General features: G+C 33.5%; 2 protein-coding genes across 5 annotated transcripts; both read right to left on the reverse strand.

The window, feature by feature from the left end:
• LOC148602318 (uncharacterized) lies at positions 1-24,175 on the reverse strand. 3 transcript variants are annotated; one of them, XM_088551619.1, is made up of 15 exons: positions 24,097-24,122; positions 23,497-23,605; positions 22,683-22,848; positions 22,203-22,274; positions 21,333-21,545; positions 19,061-19,180; positions 18,133-18,195; positions 16,549-16,614; positions 7,784-7,807; positions 6,908-7,238; positions 6,519-6,698; positions 4,714-4,997; positions 3,934-4,451; positions 3,350-3,385; positions 1-3,040 (listed from the first exon to the last, which is right to left on the reverse strand). In XM_088551619.1, exons 3-15 carry the CDS (start codon positions 22,760-22,762, stop codon positions 2,736-2,738), a joined length of 2,292 nt encoding a protein of 763 aa, XP_088407745.1. In that variant the 5' UTR covers positions 22,763-22,848; positions 23,497-23,605; positions 24,097-24,122; the 3' UTR covers positions 1-2,735. The 3 variants fall into 3 exon arrangements, with proteins under 3 accessions (XP_088407745.1, XP_088407746.1, XP_088407743.1); XM_088551620.1 differs by lacking the exon at positions 23,497-23,605 and having other exon boundaries at positions 6,519-6,569; positions 24,097-24,175; XM_088551617.1 differs by lacking the exon at positions 23,497-23,605 and having other exon boundaries at positions 24,097-24,175.
• On the reverse strand, positions 8,861-16,319 carry LOC148602319 (uncharacterized). Of its 2 annotated transcripts, none has more exons than XR_015916329.1 (2): positions 9,358-16,319; positions 8,861-8,979 (listed from the first exon to the last, which is right to left on the reverse strand). XR_015916329.1 is itself a non-coding variant. In XM_088551616.1 (2 exons), exon 2 carries the CDS (start codon positions 15,602-15,604, stop codon positions 9,695-9,697), a length of 5,910 nt encoding a protein of 1,969 aa, XP_088407742.1. In that variant the 5' UTR covers positions 15,605-15,791; positions 16,170-16,319; the 3' UTR covers positions 8,861-9,694. The 2 variants fall into 2 exon arrangements, 1 of the variants encoding a protein (XP_088407742.1); XM_088551616.1 differs by having other exon boundaries at positions 8,861-15,791; positions 16,170-16,319.
• Positions 24,176-24,690: the final 515 nt, after the last annotated feature.

Here is a 24,690-nt window from a genome sequence, read left to right on the forward strand (position 1 = left end):
TGTTGTTTATTATCAGCAATTATTTATTTTTTAAGGTTCCATCAATTGTTTCCGCATTATCTATGAAATTACAAAAAAGCAAAACATAAATATAACAAATTGGTTATAACAATACGATTGCTTCAGTATGTATAATATGCAGTTAGGCTATTGATCTAAGAGTAATCAAAATAATGCAATCCAGGCACAAAGCCCATACATGGAAAACAGACATACACAACAAAGAACATAAAGTAACTAAAATCATATATACAAAGTAACAAAGGTAAATGAGCAACTCGGATTCCACTAAAAACTGTGAGCATGGACTAGGTGCACCGGTAGGGTAAGCGTCCTCTGCTTTTCTAGAAACACCCGCCGAGTTTAGTTGCTCATAAAAAGTCAAGTCCGGGGTAGACAAACGAGGGAAGGAAAACTATGACCCGTTGAATATATCAGTTTTTATGGTGCTGATGGATACATCATAACGATTCACGAGTTCATGATAACGACCATAAAACTTCTGTAGTTATGACTTCAATCTTGTAGCAACATAACCCTGTTCCAGAAGCCTATTTGTTAGAGTTCTAGCGCGATACAAAAAGTCTGCGTAGTTTCGGCAAGCTCTGGCATAACGTATGAGTTGTGATATGAACACTCCATACGCAGGAGCCAAAGGGATGTTGTCACAGATGAAAGGAAAGTTGACAATTCTGAGTGAAAAGTCATCACGTTTGTCGTAAAGTTTAGTCAATAGTTTTCCTTTACCATCGATTTCTAAGTGTAGGTCAATATATGAGGCTGACTTCACAGTGTCTGTAGTATCCTTTATCTCAAGTTCTTTTGGGTAGATGCGATGTATCAAATCCCCGAAATTAGGATAGTTTAAAGATAATACGTCATCTATATAGCGTAAACTGAGATTGAAGGATCTAGCAAAACGATATTCTTTCTTTCTGATCAGATCAGCTATAAAGTCAGCCTCTAAAATGTATTTTTAAAATCGTGTAGCGATCACTGTTCTCCTGTTTAGTGGGTATAGGTAGCGGAGATAGTTTTAGCAATCCTACCTTATATGGTGATAAATATCATCAATGAGTTGGGTCTACCGACCATATCCTTTGTATTGACAGAAATGCAGAAAAATGAACAAAAATATTTTTGATATTGAAAAACAAACAAACAAACAAAAAAAAAAAAAAAAAAAAAAAAACTAGTCATTTCTAAGATTTTGTTCCTTGACGTTTAATTAGTGAAGGCTCTTACATATCTTACTGGCAGACACCCATTCAAAAGAAGCTTGTATATTACTGCACATATAAAGAATTAAATAATTTGGAAATTATAATCGTCTCTACCATCATAATGATTATTAATAAGGTGACTAGAGGTGTCAAATTTGAGACGTATACCCACAACTAGGGCAGAGGAAGCAATATCTGTTTTTCTTCAACTTCCAAGTCTAGATTATAATAAGATTAACTCATCTAGTTCGGTACATTGATTAATAAAACATCGTCACTGTTTCCGTTTGTGCAATTTAATATGGAGTTTTATGGAGCTGCATAGAGTGTGGATACCAAACACATTGCATGGCAAAAATAATGTATTGAAAAATGCGATTCACGTTATGTCGTCATTCAAAAAAATCAGGTAGCGTTATATTCGTATGTATCGAGCGAAACATTAAAATATAAAATAGTTCAACTTTGACCCGCAATAAGCAACTTAATTTTATTTTATAATATTTTAGATTTAGTATTTCAAAACTTGATGTGATGTTTGATTAAATATAACATGCGCACCATACATGTTATAATGCATTGTATTTTGTCAATCAGTGGAGAAGTACTCTCTGAAAATGTGTTTTAAATGGTTATTATATCTAATGGTAAAAAAAAGATAAAGTGTAGTTTTCACAATATAAGGACACTGCATATATTTGGGTTTAAATTTGTTTTCTGTTACATTACCCTCAGGAAGTTTACTATAATAGATTAGAATCCACTAATTAAATAAATTGTAAACAGCATCAGACTAGGATTATTTTTAGTTTTAAATTTTTTTTTTATTGTGTATTGGCAAAAATTGTGCCACAACTCTAGCCTTGTATTTATGTTCTGTCAAGTATTAATGATAGCTAGAAAAGAAATACCTGAACATTGGGGAAATATAAGGGTACAAAGTACAAGGTAAAGGATAACAGTGAAAGGAATATGTTTGTTGACAACCATATTTGTCTACATTTAAGCATTTAAGACACATGTATTTGTAGTCGACTGGCCTTTATTATTTTTTAGCCTTTAAAATTATGTAAAAAATGATACTAAACCACAATATTAAAGATATTTAGCATAAGGAACTCATTTAGCTGATCGTAAAATGCATAAAATCTCTAAACTCGTTATGCTTCGTTGACAGGAAAGATCATCAAGTCCGAATTCAAAAATGAAAGTACAGAACAGTTATCGTTGTTTTAATATTGTGTTTACCAGCGAAAACATGAGACATTGATAGGGGATTTTAATCAGACAACCACCCAAAGTAGTATTTGTTAAAATTCGTTATTACAATTATAAGATATGTCCTCGTAATTCAAGATCAAATGAACATACACAAAGAACATGAAATAACACAAAATAATGGAAGGGTATTTGTCATTTGTTGTTTTTTTTAAACTCTCCCCATTTCACATTAATACGTCCACGACAGACGAATGAGAACAAAACAACTATGACACAGTGATAATTCTAAAATTACTTTTTGAAAGGTTCACATTTATCTAATGCATCGAGAATTCCATGTGCCAGATCTCCTCTGTCGATGTCATAAAATGCTTCAATAAAATCCTTAACATCCGGTATAGTGTCCGTAATATTACTCTTCCACATTAGAATCAGACGGAAAGTTTTACTTTCTATACTGCCATACATAATCAAGATTTTAGAAACCTTTTCTGCTGGTACACCAAGTCTAATTGCCAGCTCAAACCCTTCGCCTTCTGATAAACAAGCAGCTAAATTATGTAGACTTTCTGCACTCAATATTTTCTCTAAGGCTTCTGAAATAAAATTATACATACGCTATCTATCCGTTCACTATTTTGATTTCAAGTTTCTTGTTTAAGTATGCACATTATATCATATGGTTTCCTCAACTCTCTATCAATGTTATTTGGATTACAAGTTTGATGTTTACATGTAAGTATGCACATGATATATGATTTTCTCAACTTTCCGTCTTCTTTCAAAGTTATACTGGCTTGATTATTTCTTGAGTGCGTTTAATGTGTCAAACATTGAGTACAACATTTTTATTGATATAACGGAAAAACTAAAAGGAAGAATCTTCTTTCCGTTATTCAACTCACCTTTACTAAATTCTGGGGCCACAGGTTGTGTTGTTTCTAGAAACAAAATATGTAAATGAAAGTTGCGTAAATTTAAATTAAAATATTTTCAAGTGTCTGATTGGTTTACAGGTTTTAAAATAAACCAATAACAAAATAAAATTGTTTAACTTGAAATTTTGCAATACACAGAATAAATGACTCAATTTTTTTGGAATTACATGTAAGTCAGCATTGTATTGTACGTAGGGAATGGAGCTTTGATGGTAGGGAGACAGAGATAGTTAAATCTGTAAAATTAAATTGTAATTTGTAATATGATAGAGAAAATGTAAGAAACTGCTTTTTATTTGAAGAATGAAAACTTTCTGTGGGTGTGGGGACAACAGCAGGAAATGGAAAATGGGTGATTTTATACGGCGTTGAATGAAAGTTTAAAGTACCTGAACCGATCAGTGCACTTGTAATTGCAATATGTCATCGATGACTGCTCAGTTTCAGATCAGGGATCAATCCGTTAAACCGATCTGTTTCACCAACGATCGCTTTCCTTTTCTACCACATAACCGTTAATATATTATTCAACTGCGGTCAAATCTACTCACCTTGATATTCAGGTATAGGTGCAGAAGTATCAATTTTAACTTCATGAACAACTTTGGAGCCATGATAATACTTAATAACACCATATTTCTCTTCTTCGTTACATAAATACGGATTGATTCTACATGAAACTTTAAATTGAGTTCTACAAGAACGTCCAACTTTGAATTTAAGATTTGGCAATTCTTTGTATTGACGCTGTTTGAAATTGACATCAAGGTCAACAGTGACGTCACCAGTATTTTGTGTAAAATCGATCGTCTGTGACATTCCTCCTTCATCTGTCATTTCCAAGCGCTTTTCTGACGTTCCATATAAGTTCAAATACTTGTTTATTGTTTCATCAACGTCAGGCTGTTCTACAATGCATATCCAAAGGTTAAAGTCGTCTTTTTTATTCTCATGGAATGTCAGAATTCTACAGACGGAGAGACGCTCCGACGCAACAGCAAATGATCGTTCTATTATAGGTTCATACTGTTTGTATTTGTTGATTTGCTTTGTCACAACAAACCAGAATCTAAATGATCAAACAAAATATTATAAACTTGTTTTTTTTCATGTCTAACAATACAAGAACATCCAATTCTTGCTGAAAAGCGATAGTTCAAATAAGACATATATTAAAACTCATTGTAATGATAGATTCTTTATAATATCTCAATTATCGCACGGCCTAATGCTATATTTCGTCAATCACAAATGCAGTGTAGTTAATTAGAAATACAAAGAAATAATTCTAAATAAAACAAAACAAAAAAAAAAAAAAAAAAAATACATACGTTGAATGTGAATGATCCAACATGGCTGTAAATTTCTTATCTCTTGTTGTTCTACTTCCAAGTATATTAACTCTTCCATCTTTCTCGCGCACAAGAAATACGTCACTTCCGGTTTCATAATGAATGTCATTGGATATATTGATTATCATAGGCGAAATTCTCTTGGCGTACAACATTTTGTTCCGGCGTAAGTACAATCCATCCGTAACGTACGTGATTGGGTAAACAAGACGTGGACTTATGTCTTCATGCTTAGAAAATCTTTCACGATCAATTAAACGAATCTAAAAAAATAAACTAAAATATATAACATTCATGCCATAGATACGATAAAAAAGAACAAAACAAGTTTAAAACAATTCTTTATAGAAATCTGTTTTTTTTTATTTTATTCATTCATTGCCTCCTGAGGAAATATAATGACAAACACATTTACAAATAAATATCAGTAAAATGTTAATTATATAATAAGAATAATGTTACAATTCAACTTACATGACTTCTAAATTTACAGTTTATCTACATTACAACAAAATATATTTCATGATACGGACTAATTACTCATGGGGTGGGTTGATATTTTCTGCATTAGCAAATCTCAGGAGCCTATTATATTTTCCGAGGCGTTGCACCACATGAACGTGACATAGTCTCATAAAATTGAACAAAAAATCTATTTCGTCAGATGTATTTACCAATTTACCCAGAAATATTTCAAATAAGTCAGATTCATCACGCTCGTACAGGTTGATAAACAAACACAACGGAAAATGTTCAATAATAAGGTCACAAAAAGAGTCTTGCAATGGTTTGATCGCAAGACAGCTACAGCAGACGTGAACATATATATCCGAAAATAGTCTCGTGCACAGAATACATAAACCAGCGGTGATATTTGGAGTATCAGTTAAGGGTTTTGTAACAAAATAATATTTTTTTATATCATACTGTGTTACTGCTTGTTTCCAAAACGGTGCTAATTCGACGCTGTTGAAGACATTTCGAAACCGAAAAAAGTCTCCATCAACACTAGTGCGGGATTTCCAGTTAGTTTTTTTGCATATGCCAAACTGAATTATTCACGATTGATTTCCATTCATGTTTAGTAGGAAAATGGCCAGTAAATAAAAATTCTTTCAGGTACCCATGGAGCTCATAATAAAATAGAATTTAAAAAATGTCAGGAATGAAACAAAAATGAATGAGTTCCATATCAACGAGGAATGAAAAGAGACGAATAAGAATCTTCTTTGTAAGGCAGTTGTCATCTAACGATACAATTTTATGTAAAAATATTAATTTCCTTTTTTTCAATGGCAGCAGTTATCGGGTAGAGTCATAACAGACTTTCGCATATGTCCAATCTAATACTAGTTTTTAAGTTAAGTATCTGTTTTGCAATAAAATGTTGAAAGCGTTCAAGCATTGTTTTTCTACAGTTTTCAGGTTAGTCCGTACTTCTCATCCGTATAGGTAACAGTATGTTTTATACAAACGTACAAGAACATTCGGGTTAATGAACTTTGAATGAAATTTATTCAACGCAAATAATTAGATATCTATGACAGTAATATTATTTGTATTGTAGGTTAAACTTTATGCAGTTTTGAAAACACCAGAAAACTAGCATGATTAACAGATTACTTTAAAAGCGAAGACTTTTTATGCGATTTTAAATGGAATGGAATTTCAATGACATAACAAAAAGCGCAATGGTACATATGTAATTATGTTTTTTATAAAATTACATACCATCAAATTTTAGAGGCTTTAGGATAGAACAGGAGGAAACATTATAAACCAACCTGAAATGTCACCTCTTCTGGTTCCTCCATGGCGGTTCCTTTTAAGGTCACCTGAAAATCCGGAAGTAGATAGTTCCGGAAGTTGAAGCCATATTTGTCTACTCGATTTGTAAATTGTACGAAATCACAGGTTGCAAAAAAGTTTCCTCTTATGTCAGTCTTAAAAACAATATACCCTTCCTAAAACGATATCAAAGCCTTATCATAACTAGCTTGCTACATTCTAAACATAATATGCATATTCAATAATAAAGAAGTGCACGCTTATTTAGTGTTTGGGTATAAAAATAATATTTGAATGTAAAAATTTTTACCGATTGCTAATTTCTATAACAACCTTCCTTCCAGACCGGAAATATATTCGAAAAAAATATCAAGTTGTAACTTACAAATATTGAATTTCCAGGACTTTCCTCGAACGCTGCATCAATTCTTCGCCATACTAAACCAATTTTCATCCGTATACTGAATTTAAGTTTTGCAAAATCAAATCGTATTTTCACTGGAATTCGCACAGTAACCAAATTAGTCAATTGAACACTTGGAATCTCCGACTTCAAAACATAAACTGATGAAACTATTTCCTCATCAGGTTTAAAATATATCTCGTCTACAAGTTTGTGACAGTCTTGTATTCTAAAGCGATCAAAACCATCAAGAAAATCTATTTCTGGCACATGAATTTTTTCAAGCCCTGCTTGTAAAACTAATTTCGGTTTGCTAAAGTAAATATATATGCAATTATTAAAATCATTAAATCATAATCAAGTAATGCCTATGAATAAAGAAACAAGTTTAATTGTTAATTTCAGATTTTCGAGAAATCTAATGTAATATAACGTTTTCGATCTCCTTAAGGTTGTAGACCTAGGGTAAGGGACATAACTCTTTAAATCAGTGATATGTTTGTATCATATTCAATCTCACTAAAGCCTGTCAAGCTTTCCATTGAAACAGAATGAAATCAGTCCAAGTTACTTTGATGCTTATATGAGATTGGTGTAAAATGGTGAATACAAACGTTTGTATGATTTGCAAGGGTTGTTTCCCTTACCCTAGGTCTACCACCTTAAATGTAACAGTAAACAACTACCAACAAAACAACAGATAGTGAATGTAAATGTTGAAGAAAAACATCGAATCAGGTGCATCAGCCATCATAACTTGTTGAATTTATTTTTTGAATTTATCATGATGCTGTTTTAAGAAAGTAAAATCGAAGAAATAAGTACATGTATAACAAAAGTATTATAAAACATTAAAACCTTTGCTCTCCGTCTTCGTCTGATCTGAAAAAAAAAGAATCAAATTAATTCATCCGTTTATCTCCCTTTACAACGACATCCGTTGCAGACAACACAAAAGCAGATTTGGTTTTTAAATTGATTTCTTCAACGTGTTACAATTTTTATTTCCTCTTTCGTGTATTTGGATTTGAATTTTTAAGAGCAATTTGGCGGATGTTTCTAGGAAAGTTGAGATAACCCTATCGGTACACCTGGTCCATGCTCCCAGTTTTTAGTGCAGTCCGAGTTGGTCATCTATTTTTGTTGCTTTGATCGCAATATTTTAGTTATGCTCTTTGTCGTGTGTGTATTTTCAATGTATGGTCTTTGCCCAATGATTGCGTTTTTTATTTCCGCTAGAATCTTGGTTCCCTTGATTACTCAATACTTAATAAAAAGATTTGCAGAACATTGAATTTCATTAGATAGAAAAAAAATGTCCACGTAAGTTCGTAACAATTTACGTCTTTTTTTTTGTTGTATTTTATATGTGATATCGTTTTCACGAGAACTTTGAACATAATTTGCGTTTGCGGAAACAAGTGCATGACTATTTATATATTTTTACTTTACTGTTATCATATAAGACTAATGCTATGATAAGCTTTATTGTATTTTGTCTTCACATTTGACATACAAAAAAAAATCAATACCAAACAGTTAGATATTTTACAGTTTTGCCGTTACGTCCATGTAAGGTTTTTTCTAACGGAATATCATTTATTCCTATTGTAAATAATAGATTCATATAGTCTGATGTTGTCAGTTGACTATTATCTTCTATTAAAGGGGTTGATTTGTTGTTTTCTCGCACACGTTTACCTACCAGATCAAGTATCTTTTACTAGACGACTTTATTTGGATCATTCATGATAAAATTGTGGCATCCTTGTAAAACGAACATTGTAAGGTTTCTTATCACAAAAGTTTTCCCTACAGTGATGTATGTAAATACTCCCATCTAAGAATTATGCGGTGGTGTAAAAGAACAGAAAATAAATAATAAAATCGAACAATCAGTGTGTTGGCTAGCAAATGGGCGTGGAAATATATAAGTAAATGCGTAACATCTTTAATGACAACAACCAGAGAGTCCAGAGATTCCAGAGAGTACATTTCATTAGCTGAACAAAAATATAGATGATGTTGACGATGTTGACGATGTTGACGATTTACTGAAAATAGAAAAACGAAATACAATGTACCTATGTCGTCAACCAAGAAAATAACCAATCAAAACAAAAAATACAAACACAATAGTAATACAATATCAATAGAAAATCAATAGAAAATGACACAAAAGCATGAAAATACAATATGTAAAAAGAACTTAATTAAGATTTAATTAATTAAATCGCTATTAAGCTTCACTGAGAAAATAATTTATCGATCGGCACCCAACATACAGTGAAAAATTGCGGTGCACTCGAAAATCAATCTGCCTAACATTAAAATTAAAGTCAATAAACCTACAAAAATTATATCTAATTATCAAAATGTATGTAATTAACCATCGGAAGTATATTTATACAAAGATAAAGTAAAAAACTCACCAAATTAATAATATTTCCACCAAATCAACACAGAAAAACAATCGTGAAATTACAACGGAAGTACTCGAAATAGTAAACAATAACACTGGATGGAAAAGTGATAATCGAAAATGATGATTAATGATATTTGGTTTAACGGTGGAAATGAACTCTACATACCAGCCCCTTAATTGTGAAGCATAGCGAGCAATTACAATAAAACAAAAAAATATAAACCAAAAAAAAAAAAAAAATACAAGAAATACCCTCACAAAATAATCAAAGTGAAAATGTCAAAATAACAAATGAAACATATCTCAAAATGTCCCTACTAGGTAAGTATACATAATACCCTAAACTAGTCTAACTCTAAAATTGTACACAGTTTGTCAATCGGACGGGTAAGTATGGTTGAACCAATCTTAACTTTGACTTGACGAACTAGTCCATTACGATCAGGAATCAATGAATGTACAAGTCCCATAGGCCAAGAATTTCTTGGAGAGTTCGAATCAACTACTAGAACTACATCTCCAACATGTAAATTTCTCTTAACATTGTTCCATTTTTGCCGTTCTTGAAGAATTGGTAGGTATTCACATAACCATCGACTCCAGAATAAATTGGACATGTACTGAATTTGACGCCACCTACGTCTGCAGTAATTGTCAGTCGTAGAAAATAATCCAGGAGGAAGAACCGGCTTGCATTTCATCAGAAGCAAATGGTTTGGCGTTAATGCTTCTAAATCGTTCGGATTGTCAGAGTTCATAGTAATAGGTCTGCTATTCAGTATAGCTTCCACTTCACACATCAGTGTATGTAGACCGTCATCGTCTAGAACTTGTTCCTTGATCACACTTGAAATTACTCTCCTGATACTACGAATCAACCTTTCCCAAATACCTCCGAAATGGGAACCACTAGGAGGGTTGAATTTCCATTCAACACTGTTTTGAAGCATCGAACTTTCAATCTGATGTAAATTCCATTCGTCAATAGCTTGTTTCATTTCCCGTTCCGCACCAATGAAATTAGTTCCGTTGTCAGATCTTATGAGTGAAACTTGTCCTCGTCGAGAAACGAATCGTCTTAGAACGTTAATATACGAATCAGTGTCCAATGATGAAGCGATTTCCAAATGAACTGCCCGACTGGCCAAACACGTAAATATCACTCCGTGACGTTTAACTCTAGATCTGCGTTGTTTAACATCAAAAGGTCCAAAATAATCCACACCGACTCTAGTAAAAGGCGGATCGTCCGGTAACACACGATCTTCTGGCAATTCTGCCATTTTTTGCTCTCCAACTTTAGCACTTACACGACGACAATTTACGCACTTGGAAATTATCTTTCTGATGGCGGAAGGAGCACTAATTATCCAGTATCTTTGCCTCAACGCTGACAACATATGATTACGACCACTGTGTTTCAAAAGAATATGAAAATGATGAAGTATCAAATTCGACACGTGATTGTTCTTTGGCAGTATAACTGGATGTTTACTGTTTTCTGGTAAGCTTGAAGAATGTAAGCGTCCTCCGACACGCAATAAATTTCCATCAAGAAAAGGATCAAGAGTTCTTATGCGACTGTCCTTGTGAATTTTCGGATTTCCTGACTTCAAAGCACCAATTTCCTTTCGGAATGCTTCTTGCTGCACAATACTTATAATAGTGTTTTCGGATTCTTCAAGATCTTTTAAAGTCAGTTTATGCCTAATCCTGTGATCTGCTCTTGTCTGTAGTTTACGCACACGCTTCAGTAATTGCTCTTTCACTTTTATTATCCAAGCTACGGCACGTTTTAACTTATACCATGAGGAATAATGCTCGAAAAGTTTTAACATAATGTCAATGTTTGTGTTGTTTAGTCTTAACACAACTGTAGCAACTTTCGCACGCTTTATTTCTCGATCTTCCGTGTCGATGTTCCCGAGATCTTCTGTAGGTAGACTAGGCCATTCATCCGGATGCCGATTCAAGAACGCCGGTGCATCGATCCAATGTTTTTCTAGCAAATCGTTAGCAGATGCACCTCGAGACGATATGTCTGCAGGATTCATCTTCGTATTAATGTACCTCCAATCACTAACATTCGATCCCTCGTGAATAACTGAAAGTCTATTCGCTACGAATGTTTGAAATCTAGCGGTTGTGTTGTTGATATACCGAAGAACGGACATACTATCAGTCCAGAAATACGAATGGTCTATCGGAATTTCGAGTTCACTTATAATCATCTTGTTAGTCCTAACAGCGACCGTCGCTGCCGTAAGTTCCAACCGGGGAATAGTAACTTGTTTCAATGGCGTAACTCTAGCCTTGCCCATTACGAATGAACAGTGAATTTCGTGGTCGACATTTTCAAGTCTGAGATAACTTAATACACCGTAACCCGATTCGCTGGCATCGGCAAAATGGTGAAGATGAGCAGATAACACGTTTCCGAAATCGGGTGGTTTGAAGCAACGAGGCACACTGAAGCTAGAAAGTCTCGACAAATCGTTGTACCAAATCTCCCAGTTCTGTAATAGTACGTCGGGTACCGGATCGTCCCATGCCAATCTCAACTTACATAGTTCCTGAAGAATAATTTTTGGTCTCAAAGTAAGCGGAGCCAAAAATCCCAACGGATCGTACACACTACTGACCATTGATAAGATTCCTCGTCTGGTTTTCGGTTTGTCTTGAAGAGATATCTTAAACTGAAAAGTATCGGTTTCAACACACCATTGAACGCCTAACGCTCTGTCGATCGGCAAAATCTCTTGATCTAAATCAATGTCCTTCACTTCTTTGGCTCTATCTGATATCGGTATCGATCGCATCACATCTCGACTACTGCTAATCCATTTAGCTATCCTGAATCCACCTCTCCGAAGAAGCGCTTGTAAATCCTGAACTAACGTAATAGCACCGTCAACTGTTTCCACCGATTTAAGACAATCGTCCACGTAAAAGTTTCTCAATACCGTATCTATCACTTTATCATTGAAATGACCTCTGCCTTCTTCTGCAGTTTGTCTGAGCGCATAATTGACACAGCTCGGTGACGACGTGGCACCAAAAAGGTGAACGTTCATTTGATACTCGATCGGTTTCGAGTTAGTGTGTCCATCTTTCCACCATAGGAATCTTAAGTAATTTCCATCTTCAGTAGGCACGCGCACTTGATGGAACATGGAATCAATGTCACCCATTATTGCAATGTCATCTTGCCGAAATCTAATCAATGTTCCAACGAGACTGTTCGTAAGATTAGGACCTTGAAGTAAGCGTTCGTTTAATGACGTACCTTGGAATCTTGCCGCACAATCGAAAACCACTCTGATCTTGTTCTTACGTGGGTGATACACACCGTGATGTGGTAGATACCATACATGACCATCGTCCTTTAACAAATCTTCTGATGATACCTCCGACGCATATCCTTCACCTAAAACTTTTTTCATGAACGTTACATACTCATCTTGAAAGTGTTTGTCTTTTTCAAAACGCTTAGCCAGTAACATCAACCTCTGTTCTGCCTGCTTACGATTATTCGGCATCGCGTTTTCGCTCGACTTAAACGGAAGGTCTATAATATAGTGTCCATTTTCGAGAGTTATCGATCTTGAAACATTATCTAGAAATTTACGATCTTCTACGGAAGGCGAATTGACATCATCAATAGTCCTTTCACAAAAGTCAAAGTCAAACTGATTGCGAATTTGATCTTCCAGCGAAACGTCTACACGATTCTCGGACACAACTGACGCATTGATGCGATTGGCTCTGACGAAATTACAAGAAGTATTTTCATCTCTAGAAACATTCAACGGACCGTTTATTACCCAGCCAAGCACAGTCTCAACCGCGAAAGGTCCACCATTAGCACACGGTACCACACTCCACGGCTCCATTGCACGAGGAACATTAACTCCGATTAAGAGTCCAACGTGATCGTTACTAATCCTTTGTAATGGAATATCACGCAAATGTGGCCAATTTGAAATGTCACTTACTGAAACGATATCACTACTAGTAACTGGTAATTTCTCCTGTGAAAAAATAGTCGGTAAGGATATAACATTATTACCGTTTAAGTCACTGATTTCCAAACCACTAACTACGTAACAGTCTTTCACATCCGTTTCCGTCTGTGTCATTGTAAGCAAACCGATTTTCGTTTTCTTTCCTTCGACATTCAATTCGCGCATGATAGTTTCTGAGCAAAACGTTGCGGTACTGCCACAGTCAAGAAAAGCGTACGTTTCAACAAACTTGTCACTTTTCGCACATTTAATTCTTACTGGTAATATTGGAAGTACCTGCTGGACGACATCTCCAGCCCCTGTAGACGTTGCAGAACTAGTAACATCTCTAACCGAATTGTCATTACAAGTTTCATTTACTTTCTGTTTACGTGAATCGACGTGAAGAATTGACGGATGACCCTTTTTACACACGGAACACGTTGCCTTCTGACTACATACAACCTTCTGATGACCGTATTTCAGACAACCGAAACAGAAACCTTTAGACTTGAGAAAATCGTATCTGTCTTTAAGAGACTTACTTGTAATCTTGTCGCACATCTTCAGTGAATGACTTGAGTTTCCACAGTAAACACATGGTTTCGAAAATGCATTAGGTTTTGAGTCCGTACTATCGTTACGATCATTTTGAGAGTTAGATTCAACTGACGTGGCCAACGTTTTACGATTACCATAAGACGAGGATTTCGATTCTTGAATTTTCTTTACCGACGAGGGTGTACGCATAACGTCTTTACCGTAAATAGGGTCATAAGCCTTTTTTGCTTCTCCCTTAACGAAATCTACAAGTTGACTAAATAACAAAGTTCTTCGCTGTGACTTTGTTTCATACACTATATTACGCCACTTGTCTTGTAAATTGAACGGAAGTTTTCGAACTAGAGTTTTCATATTGTCCGAGTATTCTAACACCCTGACCTCATCGACGTTCTGAACAGCATACACACACTCGGTAAGAAATATCGAAAAGTCATCTAACGCTTTGGGGTTATCTTGCTTAACCACGGGCCAATCTAAAGCCTTTCTAACGAACGAATTAGCTATCACATCCGGCTCACCGTACCTGTCCTGAAGTTCATTCATTGACGCTGTATAGCCTGTTTCCGCATCCAAGTGAGAAAATCCTTTTACAATACGATGTGGCTCTCCAAGGGTAAACTGTAACAAGTAAGTTAAACGTTCATCATAGGAAACCGTATTCGATTCAATTCTAGCTTGAAATTGTCTCTTAAATCCATTGAACAACATAGGATTGCCATCAAATTTCTGTATGTCGATTTGAGGCTTATTCAGCTCGCGGACTATTGAAATACTTTCTGACGGAACGACAGGTGTGTTTCTATTTACTAAGTCGTAGTTCTTCACCCTAGGCGTAGACTTACTTGGAATCCATTCAGATGCTTGCGGATTTAAACGTGACGTTTCTTCCTGTACATACGTTTTCATACGTGTTGCCTCTGATTGTCTAGGTTTCTGATTGTAAGATACTTCAGTTAGATTTTCATGTCTATTGAGTTTAAATTCTAACAAATCGTCGTCTCTCATACTTTTCTCCAGCTCCTCTATCACCTTTGATTTAGCGTCACTAACTTTAAGCTCCGTTTTTATTTCCAATTCTTCTTCTTGAATTTTAAGTTTTAACTTAGCTTCCTCGAGTTGTTTCTTCTCACTTAACGCTTCGGCTCTTGCTAGCAATTCTACCTTACGTTGTTCTTCCATTAACTTGGCTTTGGATATATGACTTGCATTACTAGATCTCGCACTTCTGTGGGACCTTGCACCTGAACTCCTGTGCGATCTTACGCTCCCGGATCTGTGTGATCTCTGATCATCTTGAACTATATGTTGCGGCGATATTGTTTTCGCTTTATTCAATATAAACCAGTCCTTTGCTGATTGATTTGTTGATAGAAAGACTCGATTTTTATCCTGGAACGAAGCATTGTCTACTTGTTTATCGTTCAAGTCAGTAAAAATTGCTTGGTACTTATCATGTGTCTCTAGTAATTCCTCGTATATACCTATCCACTTAGAATACACTGGTCGGACCAAATCAACGTCTCCTGGTTGCGATATCAATCGTTCAAGTTCACCACTTAGGATTGTCAATGATTTTATAAGACGAGTACGTTGGTTTCTATAAAGATTCATGGAATACATCAATCCCTTTTCCGTAAGCTTTCTTTCGCTACTAGCTTCTACTAAGTCTTCCGTATTGTCATCCATTGTCACTTGATAAATTATTAATTTGTAAATAATGTGTTGGCTAGCAAATGGGCGTGGAAATATATAAGTAAATGCGTAACATCTTTAATGACAACAACCAGAGAGTCCAGAGATTCCAGAGAGTACATTTCATTAGCTGAACAAAAATATAGATGATGTTGACGATGTTGACGATGTTGACGATTTACTGAAAATAGAAAAACGAAATACAATGTACCTATGTCGTCAACCAAGAAAATAACCAATCAAAACAAAAAATACAAACACAATAGTAATACAATATCAATAGAAAATCAATAGAAAATGACACAAAAGCATGAAAATACAATATGTAAAAAGAACTTAATTAAGATTTAATTAATTAAATCGCTATTAAGCTTCACTGAGAAAATAATTTATCGATCGGCACCCAACATACAGTGAAAAATTGCGGTGCACTCGAAAATCAATCTGCCTAACATTAAAATTAAAGTCAATAAACCTACAAAAATTATATCTAATTATCAAAATGTATGTAATTAACCATCGGAAGTATATTTATACAAAGATAAAGTAAAAAACTCACCAAATTAATAATATTTCCACCAAATCAACACAGAAAAACAATCGTGAAATTACAACGGAAGTACTCGAAATAGTAAACAATAACACTGGATGGAAAAGTGATAATCGAAAATGATGATTAATGATATTTGGTTTAACGGTGGAAATGAACTCTACAATCAGTCTACTTTACTTTTGCTTGATAAGAGGCTGATAATCAAGGGTTACATTATTTAATGGTTCAATCTTATTTTAATGGCTGTATGTACATACAGAAGCCACGGTGCACCCGTCGAATCAAATTGTGTGCTTTTGACATATATTTGTTTTATTTCAGCTTGTGAGGATTTTCTTGTCCCTTCATGAGGTATAAATAAAATAACAAATATATATTTATATACCCATCTTTGTCCTTGGTCAGATCAAATGAATCCAATCTGCTGACAGGATGCATGGTTTGTATTTCTCTGACATAAAAAAAATCATCATGAACTATTGTACAGATAAATAATTTGTTACACATTTTGAACTATTGATTTGTAATGAAGACGTTTAAAAGCACTTTTATTCATACCAGTCATTTATTTTCAGTATTTTGTAAACACATAAAAGATAAATAGGTGCTGTCTATATGAAACTTTCAATCATAATATCAGTTTAACCGTTATAAAGTTCAAATTTAGCCTGAACTTTTGAACATAATTTGTATCATGTTTCTTTCTCAAATTTACGTTCATGACTTACAACGTGATGACTTTTCATTCAGAATTGTCAACTTTCCTTTCATCGGTGGCAACATCCCTTCGGCTCCTGCGTATGGAGTGTTCATATCACAACTCATACGTTATGCCAGAGCTTGCCGAAACTACGCAGACTTTTTGTATCGCGCTAGAACTCAAACAAATAGGCTTCTGGAACAGTGTAATGTTGCTACAAGATTGAAGTCATCACTACAGAAGTTTTATGGTCGTCATCATGAACTCGTGGATCGTTATGATGTATCCATCAGCACCATGAAAACTAATTTATTCAACGGGTCATGGTTTGCCTTTCCTCGTTTGTCTACCCCGGACTTGACTTCATATGAGCAACTCGGCGGGTGTTTCTAGAAAAGCAGAGGACGCTTACCCTTCCGGTGCACCTGGTCCATGCTCCCAGTTTTTAGTGGAGTCCGAGTTGCTCATTTACTTTTGTTACTTTGTATATATAATTTTAGTTACTTTATGTTCTTTGTTGTGTGTGTCTGTTTTCCATGCCTGGTCTTTGTCCCTGGATTACATTCTTTTGATTACCGCTATAACCTTGGTTCCCTTGATTACTCTTTTACAACATTTTGCACTGAGAAAAAAGGAATACTTTTAAGAACAAAGTTGATCCTTTTTACCTAAACGTACAATTTGTTTAGAAGAAATGGCTTGACAATTGAGGTAATTGACATTATGGAATGACAAGTTTATGAGGAATTAATGTTTAAAATTAGTTTTTTTTTCATTTAGATATTCCTATGTACTTGATTATAGTGCTTCTAATGAGAGATTACTACTTATTATATAGTTTGCAGTGTTTTATCGAATGTTCCTTGTGTAATAAATTTCGATAATTCACACTGTGATATAAATTCAGTAATTTCACTCTCGGACTTTCTCCGCCAAAACGTCACAACTTTGATATAAATCCGCCAATCACAGAATTTAAAATTCATGTTGAAGATATCGATAAATAATGAATAAAATCTATATAGAAAATAAGATAATCAATTGGTTAGGGTAAATAACCAATTTATGATCACTTGTGCCGAGAACGCTTGAAGAGTTAACTCGTGTGCGGAACAAGTTCCGCAAACTCGTTGAATCTAGGCGTTCTTAGGCATACGTGATAATATTTCAGTTATTCACTCTTTCTTATTATTACAACACGTCTAAATAAACACTTTGTCGTTGATTACTTGACTAGCTATAAAATTAAAAAAAATAATTTTTATTTACCTTTCAATCGGTAATGAGCTCCTGGATAGCTCTGTTTGAGATACTTGTGTATTCCTATTTCTTCTACAGTAAATAAAATATGTCTATAAATACAAATGCCAATATTTATGTTTTTGATTGTCCCAAACGAAAAACAATTAGAATTTAAAAAAAAATGTACTGTCTGAACATTAAAATCTATTGAGTAGTAGTCTTGGTAAGAATCATGCAAATTCTGTAATAATCGATGTTCCCCAAAAACGATAGGCATTCTTATTTGTGTAATTAAGTTGCTTTATAGGTCTATATGATGAAATATTTCATTATTGATTCCAATCTATCTACTCTTAGGGTTAATCAACAATGAAAATCCAACAGTTTATATTGTCTTTTAGAGTTATTTACAGCATTATCGGCTTTAATTTTGAATTCTACAGTAAACTCTATATCATTGGTCATGTTGGTATCTCCTAAGAAGAAGGGTTACAAAAAGTATTTGAGAAGCTACATGTTAATTCTCTTTATCATAATATTTTTAAACAAAATACAAAAATAAAAATACGTAAAAAGAATTTTACATGATTCTTATCTTGAGTGTAACTTTAAAAAATACACATATCAGTCACCATCAAGGAAATTTTGCCGAACGAAAAAAAAAGGAGAAAAAAAAAACAAAAACAAACAAACAAACAAACAAACAAAATACACAAATAACTTTTATGATGCATGATAGAATAAACTATAAAAGTTATGGGTCACTTTAGAAGATATTCAATATTAGAAAAACTGTATAAAAACCGGATGAAAACATTCAAGTTGTGAAAAGGGTAGTTTCAGAATTTCAAGCGTCAAAATTTGAAGTTCGAAAGGAGAAAAGCCCAGTAATTCAGACTAGAATACTCACATTGATAATCGAAGCAACACAAGACACACAATATAATAACTATACCGTTTTGTTCTAGTTTGTAGTTGTTCTTCATTTTTCAGATTAAGATTCCACATCTTCACTCGGTGGTTGCTGTAATCTCGCAAAGCGCCATCTATTGAGGGACGTACTTCCGGTAGATTTCTGTAGGAAATGGTACATATTTAAACGATCAAAAATGCAAAATAGTGTTAGTTAATAATGTTTCATAATTTCAACGCTTTATAATTATGTTGTATGTTTGTTTTTGATTAAGTTTAAGTTGCAAGGTTTGAAAAAAAGGCATTACTCAGCTGTGTTTGAAGCTATACTTTATATTTACTATTTATCTTTAAGATATACCTAGAATTTATATGCACGTATGTAAGTAAAACATATTTTGTAGGCACTAAAAGCATGTTTGTTGGTGAGGATTTTTTTTCTAATTAAATACTTGCGTTATTCTATTTGTTCGTAATTACATGTATCAATGTATTAATGCATTTCCACATTACGAAAAGCGTGAAAAGAGCTATAAATGTGTAACAATTCCACATTACGAAAAGCGTGAAAAGAGCTATAAATGTGTAACAATTCGTCGATAAGTCATGCCGAGTGTAAAATATCTACACGTCATGTCGTGAGTGATAGATCCGTATTGATATCTTCCATGAATGCATTTACAACATTATGAAAAAAGTGAAAAAAGCTATAAAATATGATCCATCGAACGTAAAAGGTCTATATCGTCTTGCCGAGTGTAAAAGGTCCATATCGTCACACAAAGAGTGATAGACCCCTATTGTTATCTTCCTTGTTAGTGTCAGTATATTCAATATGCTTTAAGCAAAATTGATTGGAGAACTAATAAAAGAACGTAAAAAGGTTCAGAAAAAGAATTGAATACAACAAAACGTATCTAATCCGAACCTTGAAAAAAAACTAAACATCTGTATTAACTTGTATTTGAAGCCCTTTTTATACCAGTTGAAAATTTATTGTAAATTGATTTTTTTTCAATTTGGATTTAGCGAACTTGTGTCTAAACCGCACAAATTCTAGAATCCAAAATAATGACGCATAATAAATGGGACATTTCAAATATGTCAAAAACCAAATACATGGACTGAATATGAAATAAGGAAACAAAGACAATCTGCATATAAAAAAATACAGTTTTTGAATTTTAAAAACTCCATTTACACCATATATAATTCCCCATTCCTCATTGAGAACTCCTCATTCCCCATACATAAATCCTATCCTCCTATATATCCCCATTGCTTTTTCCTTAATCAAATATTAACGTTATCAAATTAAATGGTATATCTTTGATGAACATTTAAACTTTTATTATTAGTTAAATTCATTACATATATTCATATCAATAAATTCTTTGAATACTTTTTCCCCACCCTCTCTAATTCAAAATCCCCATCTCCAATACGCTATCCTATTCTTATTCCCCTATTCCACATTCCCAATCCTTCAGAATGGGAAGCTTTCCCAATACAGGTACTGTTCATTATAACGCGAAGCATATAACATGACTGAAATATAAAAAAAAACAAAACATTTTCAGGTATTGACAGGTTTCACTGATAGGAATTATTCTGTAAATGAGTTTACATGTAACTCGGCTGTATTGGAAATGTATCATTTAATTATTTCAGATACACCATCTGTTTCGTTTCTTTTTTTTTTTAGTTTCTGGGTATTTGTGTGGGAACTTTCCCACAAATTTGAAGTTGTTTAGAAAGGTGACAACGTTTGCAGTCTGCTCTTTGGTTTGAGGGTTTCTTCGTCGTTCATTGAAGACTCAGGGGTGGTCTTGAGCTGACGTTTCTTTCTTTCTGTTAGGGTTGTTGTATCTTTGACATATTCACTATATCCATATTCTCGTTATATTCATTTTATATTTCTCTGATCAATAGGTGTATATGTGCTAACTTTTCAACTAAACTTAAGGAGGTAGACCTTGGGTAAGGGACATAACTCATGGATTCAGTGATATGATTGTATCATATTCAATTTCAGCAAAACATTTCAATCTTTACTCTGAAACAGAATGAAATCAGTCTGAATACAAACGTTCCAATGATTTTGATGAGTTGTGTGCCTTACACTAGATCTACTTCCTTAAAGTTATTATATGTACAAGTTGTTTAGATAGTTGTCTAGATTAATGGTTGTCTAGAATATATAAAACTAAATTATGTCTTAGTTAATCACAAGCTTGTTCGTTTGTACCATTGATTATTTAAAGTCATTCCATTATCAGTGTCAACATATGGAAGTTTATGCATAAATATTTTACCTTACGAAAATTTCGGAGCCCTTCAAACGTCGACCCGAGACAAGTCCCCCTGACGTATCTTCCGAAATTACCGAAAACATCCCAACATCTTCGTAGAGACTAAGCAAGTCACGTGTTGATGACATTTTATTGACATCTGGTTTATCAAGTACTTTTTCCCTGCGGTTGTCCTCGTCTCTAGTATACTTATCAAATATATTTAGTCTTTTCAATCTACGATTAATAACAACATAATTTAAAGGTTGCGTTGATTATTTACTATGTCATATTTGATGCAGGAAAAAAAATAAAGTCAATGTTTTCATGTACCTTATAAATAGGTTCGAAATAATATCACATATCATTCTGTTCGAATAGTAGCGATAGGCACATCGTTAATGTAGACAAAACGAAGCCCTTAGAATTACCAACCCGACTTTCATACAAGCTTAGCACATACTCAGGACAACGACACGAAATCAATGATGTGTAAATGTAAGGTAATAGGGAGCCTGTAGTCTACCTGAAGAATTGAATTCGAAGTCTGTAGTTTCATCATAACATATCAGATAAACCTTAATGTCCTAAGCTTGGGACCTTTTTAGATGCCTTGAAACGCAACTTATAATATCTTAAATTGTATTGAATGTTGAAGACAACTACACAAAAGCAGTAATATGTACATGTAAGGGTCTTTCCGAAGAACCGAATTCGAAGTCTGGAGTTTGATAAGCTTGAGACTTTTTTAGATGTCTTGAAATGTATCTCGTCATATCTTACGAATGTGTGGACTATTGAGACATTGCATCATATTAGACAAATCTCAAGATATAAGAAACCGAGATTCATTTGCTATAAAAAAAAAAACCCAAAAACCCCAAAAAAACTTACGTATTAATTCTCCCTCTCAAAGCTCTGTATTTGGATCGTAAGATGATATCACTATGTTTGTATTTGTATTTTCTGAAGAATCCAAATCAATAAATTAGTTCTTTACATATATAAATGTAGAAAGTCCAAACTTGTGATCATATATTCACCATACTGGTCATGTGATGTAGTTTACAAGAATCAAACAAACTTTAACAATGACTTGAGCAGCGTGTACCAAAGTACCGTTAAACTATCAAGTTAAGTGGTTGGTTATTTTGAGGTGAGATTTTAAACTAGCATTTTAATCGTTAAGAGAGCACCCTTGCAAAAACAAAGATAATAATAAAAATAAAATAAAATATAACATGTGACAATTTTGTTTGAAAGTTTTTCTTCAATGATTTCATCTCACAATTGCATCCTTTCCAAAAGTTGAATGTTGGTTTCTTGATTAACTGCAACGGTAAAAGAAAAAGCAAATACATATGTATAAAATACCTATCAACATCTGATCTATAAGTTATCGGTTTCATCATCTCGTTGTACCGAATTTCATCATCATCGTTTGGTTCATCCATTCCTCCTATACCTTAAACGTGGACAGTTTGCCTTTTGATTGTGGCCCTAAAGATCTTAAGCTGCTGTATAATTTGAATCCTTACATCTATAAGATATAAAAAAATATTGCAATTATATTCCATAAAAAGTAAACCGCAGAAACTTAATTTTAACTTTAAAAAGGTTTAAACCATTGAAAATAACGTTTTTGTAGAGAATATAAAACACCTTTTGTGCTTTATAAATGAAAACAAAAATTATAAGGAACAGCTTAAAATGCCTTTTCATGGGTCAAGAAGTCTTTGAAATGCGATTGGTGGATGTATTACTCTTTGTGAATACACATGTAGGCGGTACAATTGAATTTTGTTTTTCTCTTTCAATTATTCGTCTCCATTTACTCCCTAAATTTTGTACTTTAATTATTTTTACAGATTACTTTTTTTACACATTACAAGTATCAAAAAGAAATTTTGCAGTAAACTCATGGCCTTTTATATCAACAAACGTGATAATTTTTTGTAAACTTACTTATTCAAATAAGAAAATGTTTATCTTATTTAAATCTTGATGATGCTTAAATTAAAAAAAAATGTTTCACTGAAACGCTTTCCGTTTTTTTGCACTGCTATTTTCTTTTGATCTGCTGTTTTCTTAATTCCACTTACCGCCATCTATCTTAATGGATAAATGATTTTTGTAAAAAAAATACAAGTGACCTTTTGTTTGGGTATAGATATATAATATTTATAACCTTGACGCCGAACATGCTAAGAGTTGAACGTTGTCATCAGGACTTCCTTCGTCCAAAAACCAAACATGTATAGTATTTATTGTTTGTCAGTCAGTTAGTTCAGTTGTTTCTGCGAAAAATAAACAGGACCAAATAGGGGAAAAAGAGAAAAAAAAGTTTTGTACTGAATTAAACTGGAATGTCTTTTTATAAAGATTCTATGTAATCCTTCCATATAACTCTTCGTTTAATAAATAAGCTCATGCAATATAATATTATATTTGGGACCACATTTTCCAATGTTCATGCAATAATTCGGGGTTTCCAAAGAGGCGAGGTACCAGGCGAAATATTCCGCTTAATCTCAATGAAATCGACTGTTTAAAAAGGAATTTTGTTATAGAAAACAAATTCACTTGTTCAGATGTTTATTTCTCCTGTAGATAAAAAAAAAATGTTGAAATCCCTGTTAATAACTGTATAATAATGCAATCATCCTGTCATATGTATGCAATCATCTGTCATATGTATGCAATCATCCTGTCATATGTATGCAATAACCTTGGTAACTTCTTCCTATAATATAATATTGGTAAATAACAATCAAGCTGCACTTCTTACCTTAATGGCGTCAATTAAACCTACTATATATTCAGCGTTTATCAATGTTTAAAAATAATTGTTTAAAATTTAAAGGTACAGTTTGTACCAAAACAAAGGATACTATTAAAGGTTAAAACAAGTTGTAACTAATAGATTTTTATCGTTTACTGTTTAAAGACAATTATTTAAATGTTAGATGATATTGATAAACATACAGATAGTGACATCGACGGAGCGTCATCGACGTAATTTATATGTAAGACCAGAGTCATGAATGGCTAAATAATATTCTGACGGAAGTCACGATTTTGCAAGTACAGAGGCACTATTCCATCTTTAAAAACGTCAATGGATACGATTTCATTTCTATTTATTTATTTATTTATTCAATAATAATTTGAAAATTATTGGCTGTATAGAGATGTACAAAGCTTTTAAAAAAGAAAAGTTCATATATTCTCCTTCCCATTGCAAAATGTCAGTGCACCGTAAACAAAGAATGATTTCCGTCCATCATAGGCATAGCCTTAAATCATATTAATCAAAATTGTTACAAACTTACGACTGTTTCTTTCTTGACGGTTTCTGTCTCGTCATTGTCATTTTTGAGCT

This window comes from Perna viridis, chromosome 11, assembly GCF_037379345.1.
Source record: "Perna viridis isolate PV_CMFRI_1.1 ecotype Kerala chromosome 11, ASM3737934v1, whole genome shotgun sequence".
NCBI lineage: Eukaryota > Metazoa > Mollusca > Bivalvia > Mytilida > Mytilidae > Perna > Perna viridis.

Excerpts from the sequence above, each read along its gene's own strand:
- LOC148602319 (XM_088551616.1), bottom strand. The coding sequence starts at position 15,604 with ATGGATGACAATACGGAAGACTTAGTAGAAGCTAGTAGCGAAAGAAAG.
- LOC148602318 (XM_088551617.1), bottom strand. The coding sequence starts at position 22,762 with ATGGATGAACCAAACGATGATGATGAAATTCGGTACAACGAGATGATG. Across the intron at positions 18,196-19,060 it reads CTACAAACTAGAACAAAACG|AAGAAATAGGAATACACAAG; the intron begins GTATAGTTATTA and ends TATTTACTGTAG. Across the intron at positions 7,808-16,548 it reads CTGACCAAGGACAAAGATGG|ATCAGACGAAGACGGAGAGC; the intron begins GTATATAAATAT and ends TTTTTTTTTCAG.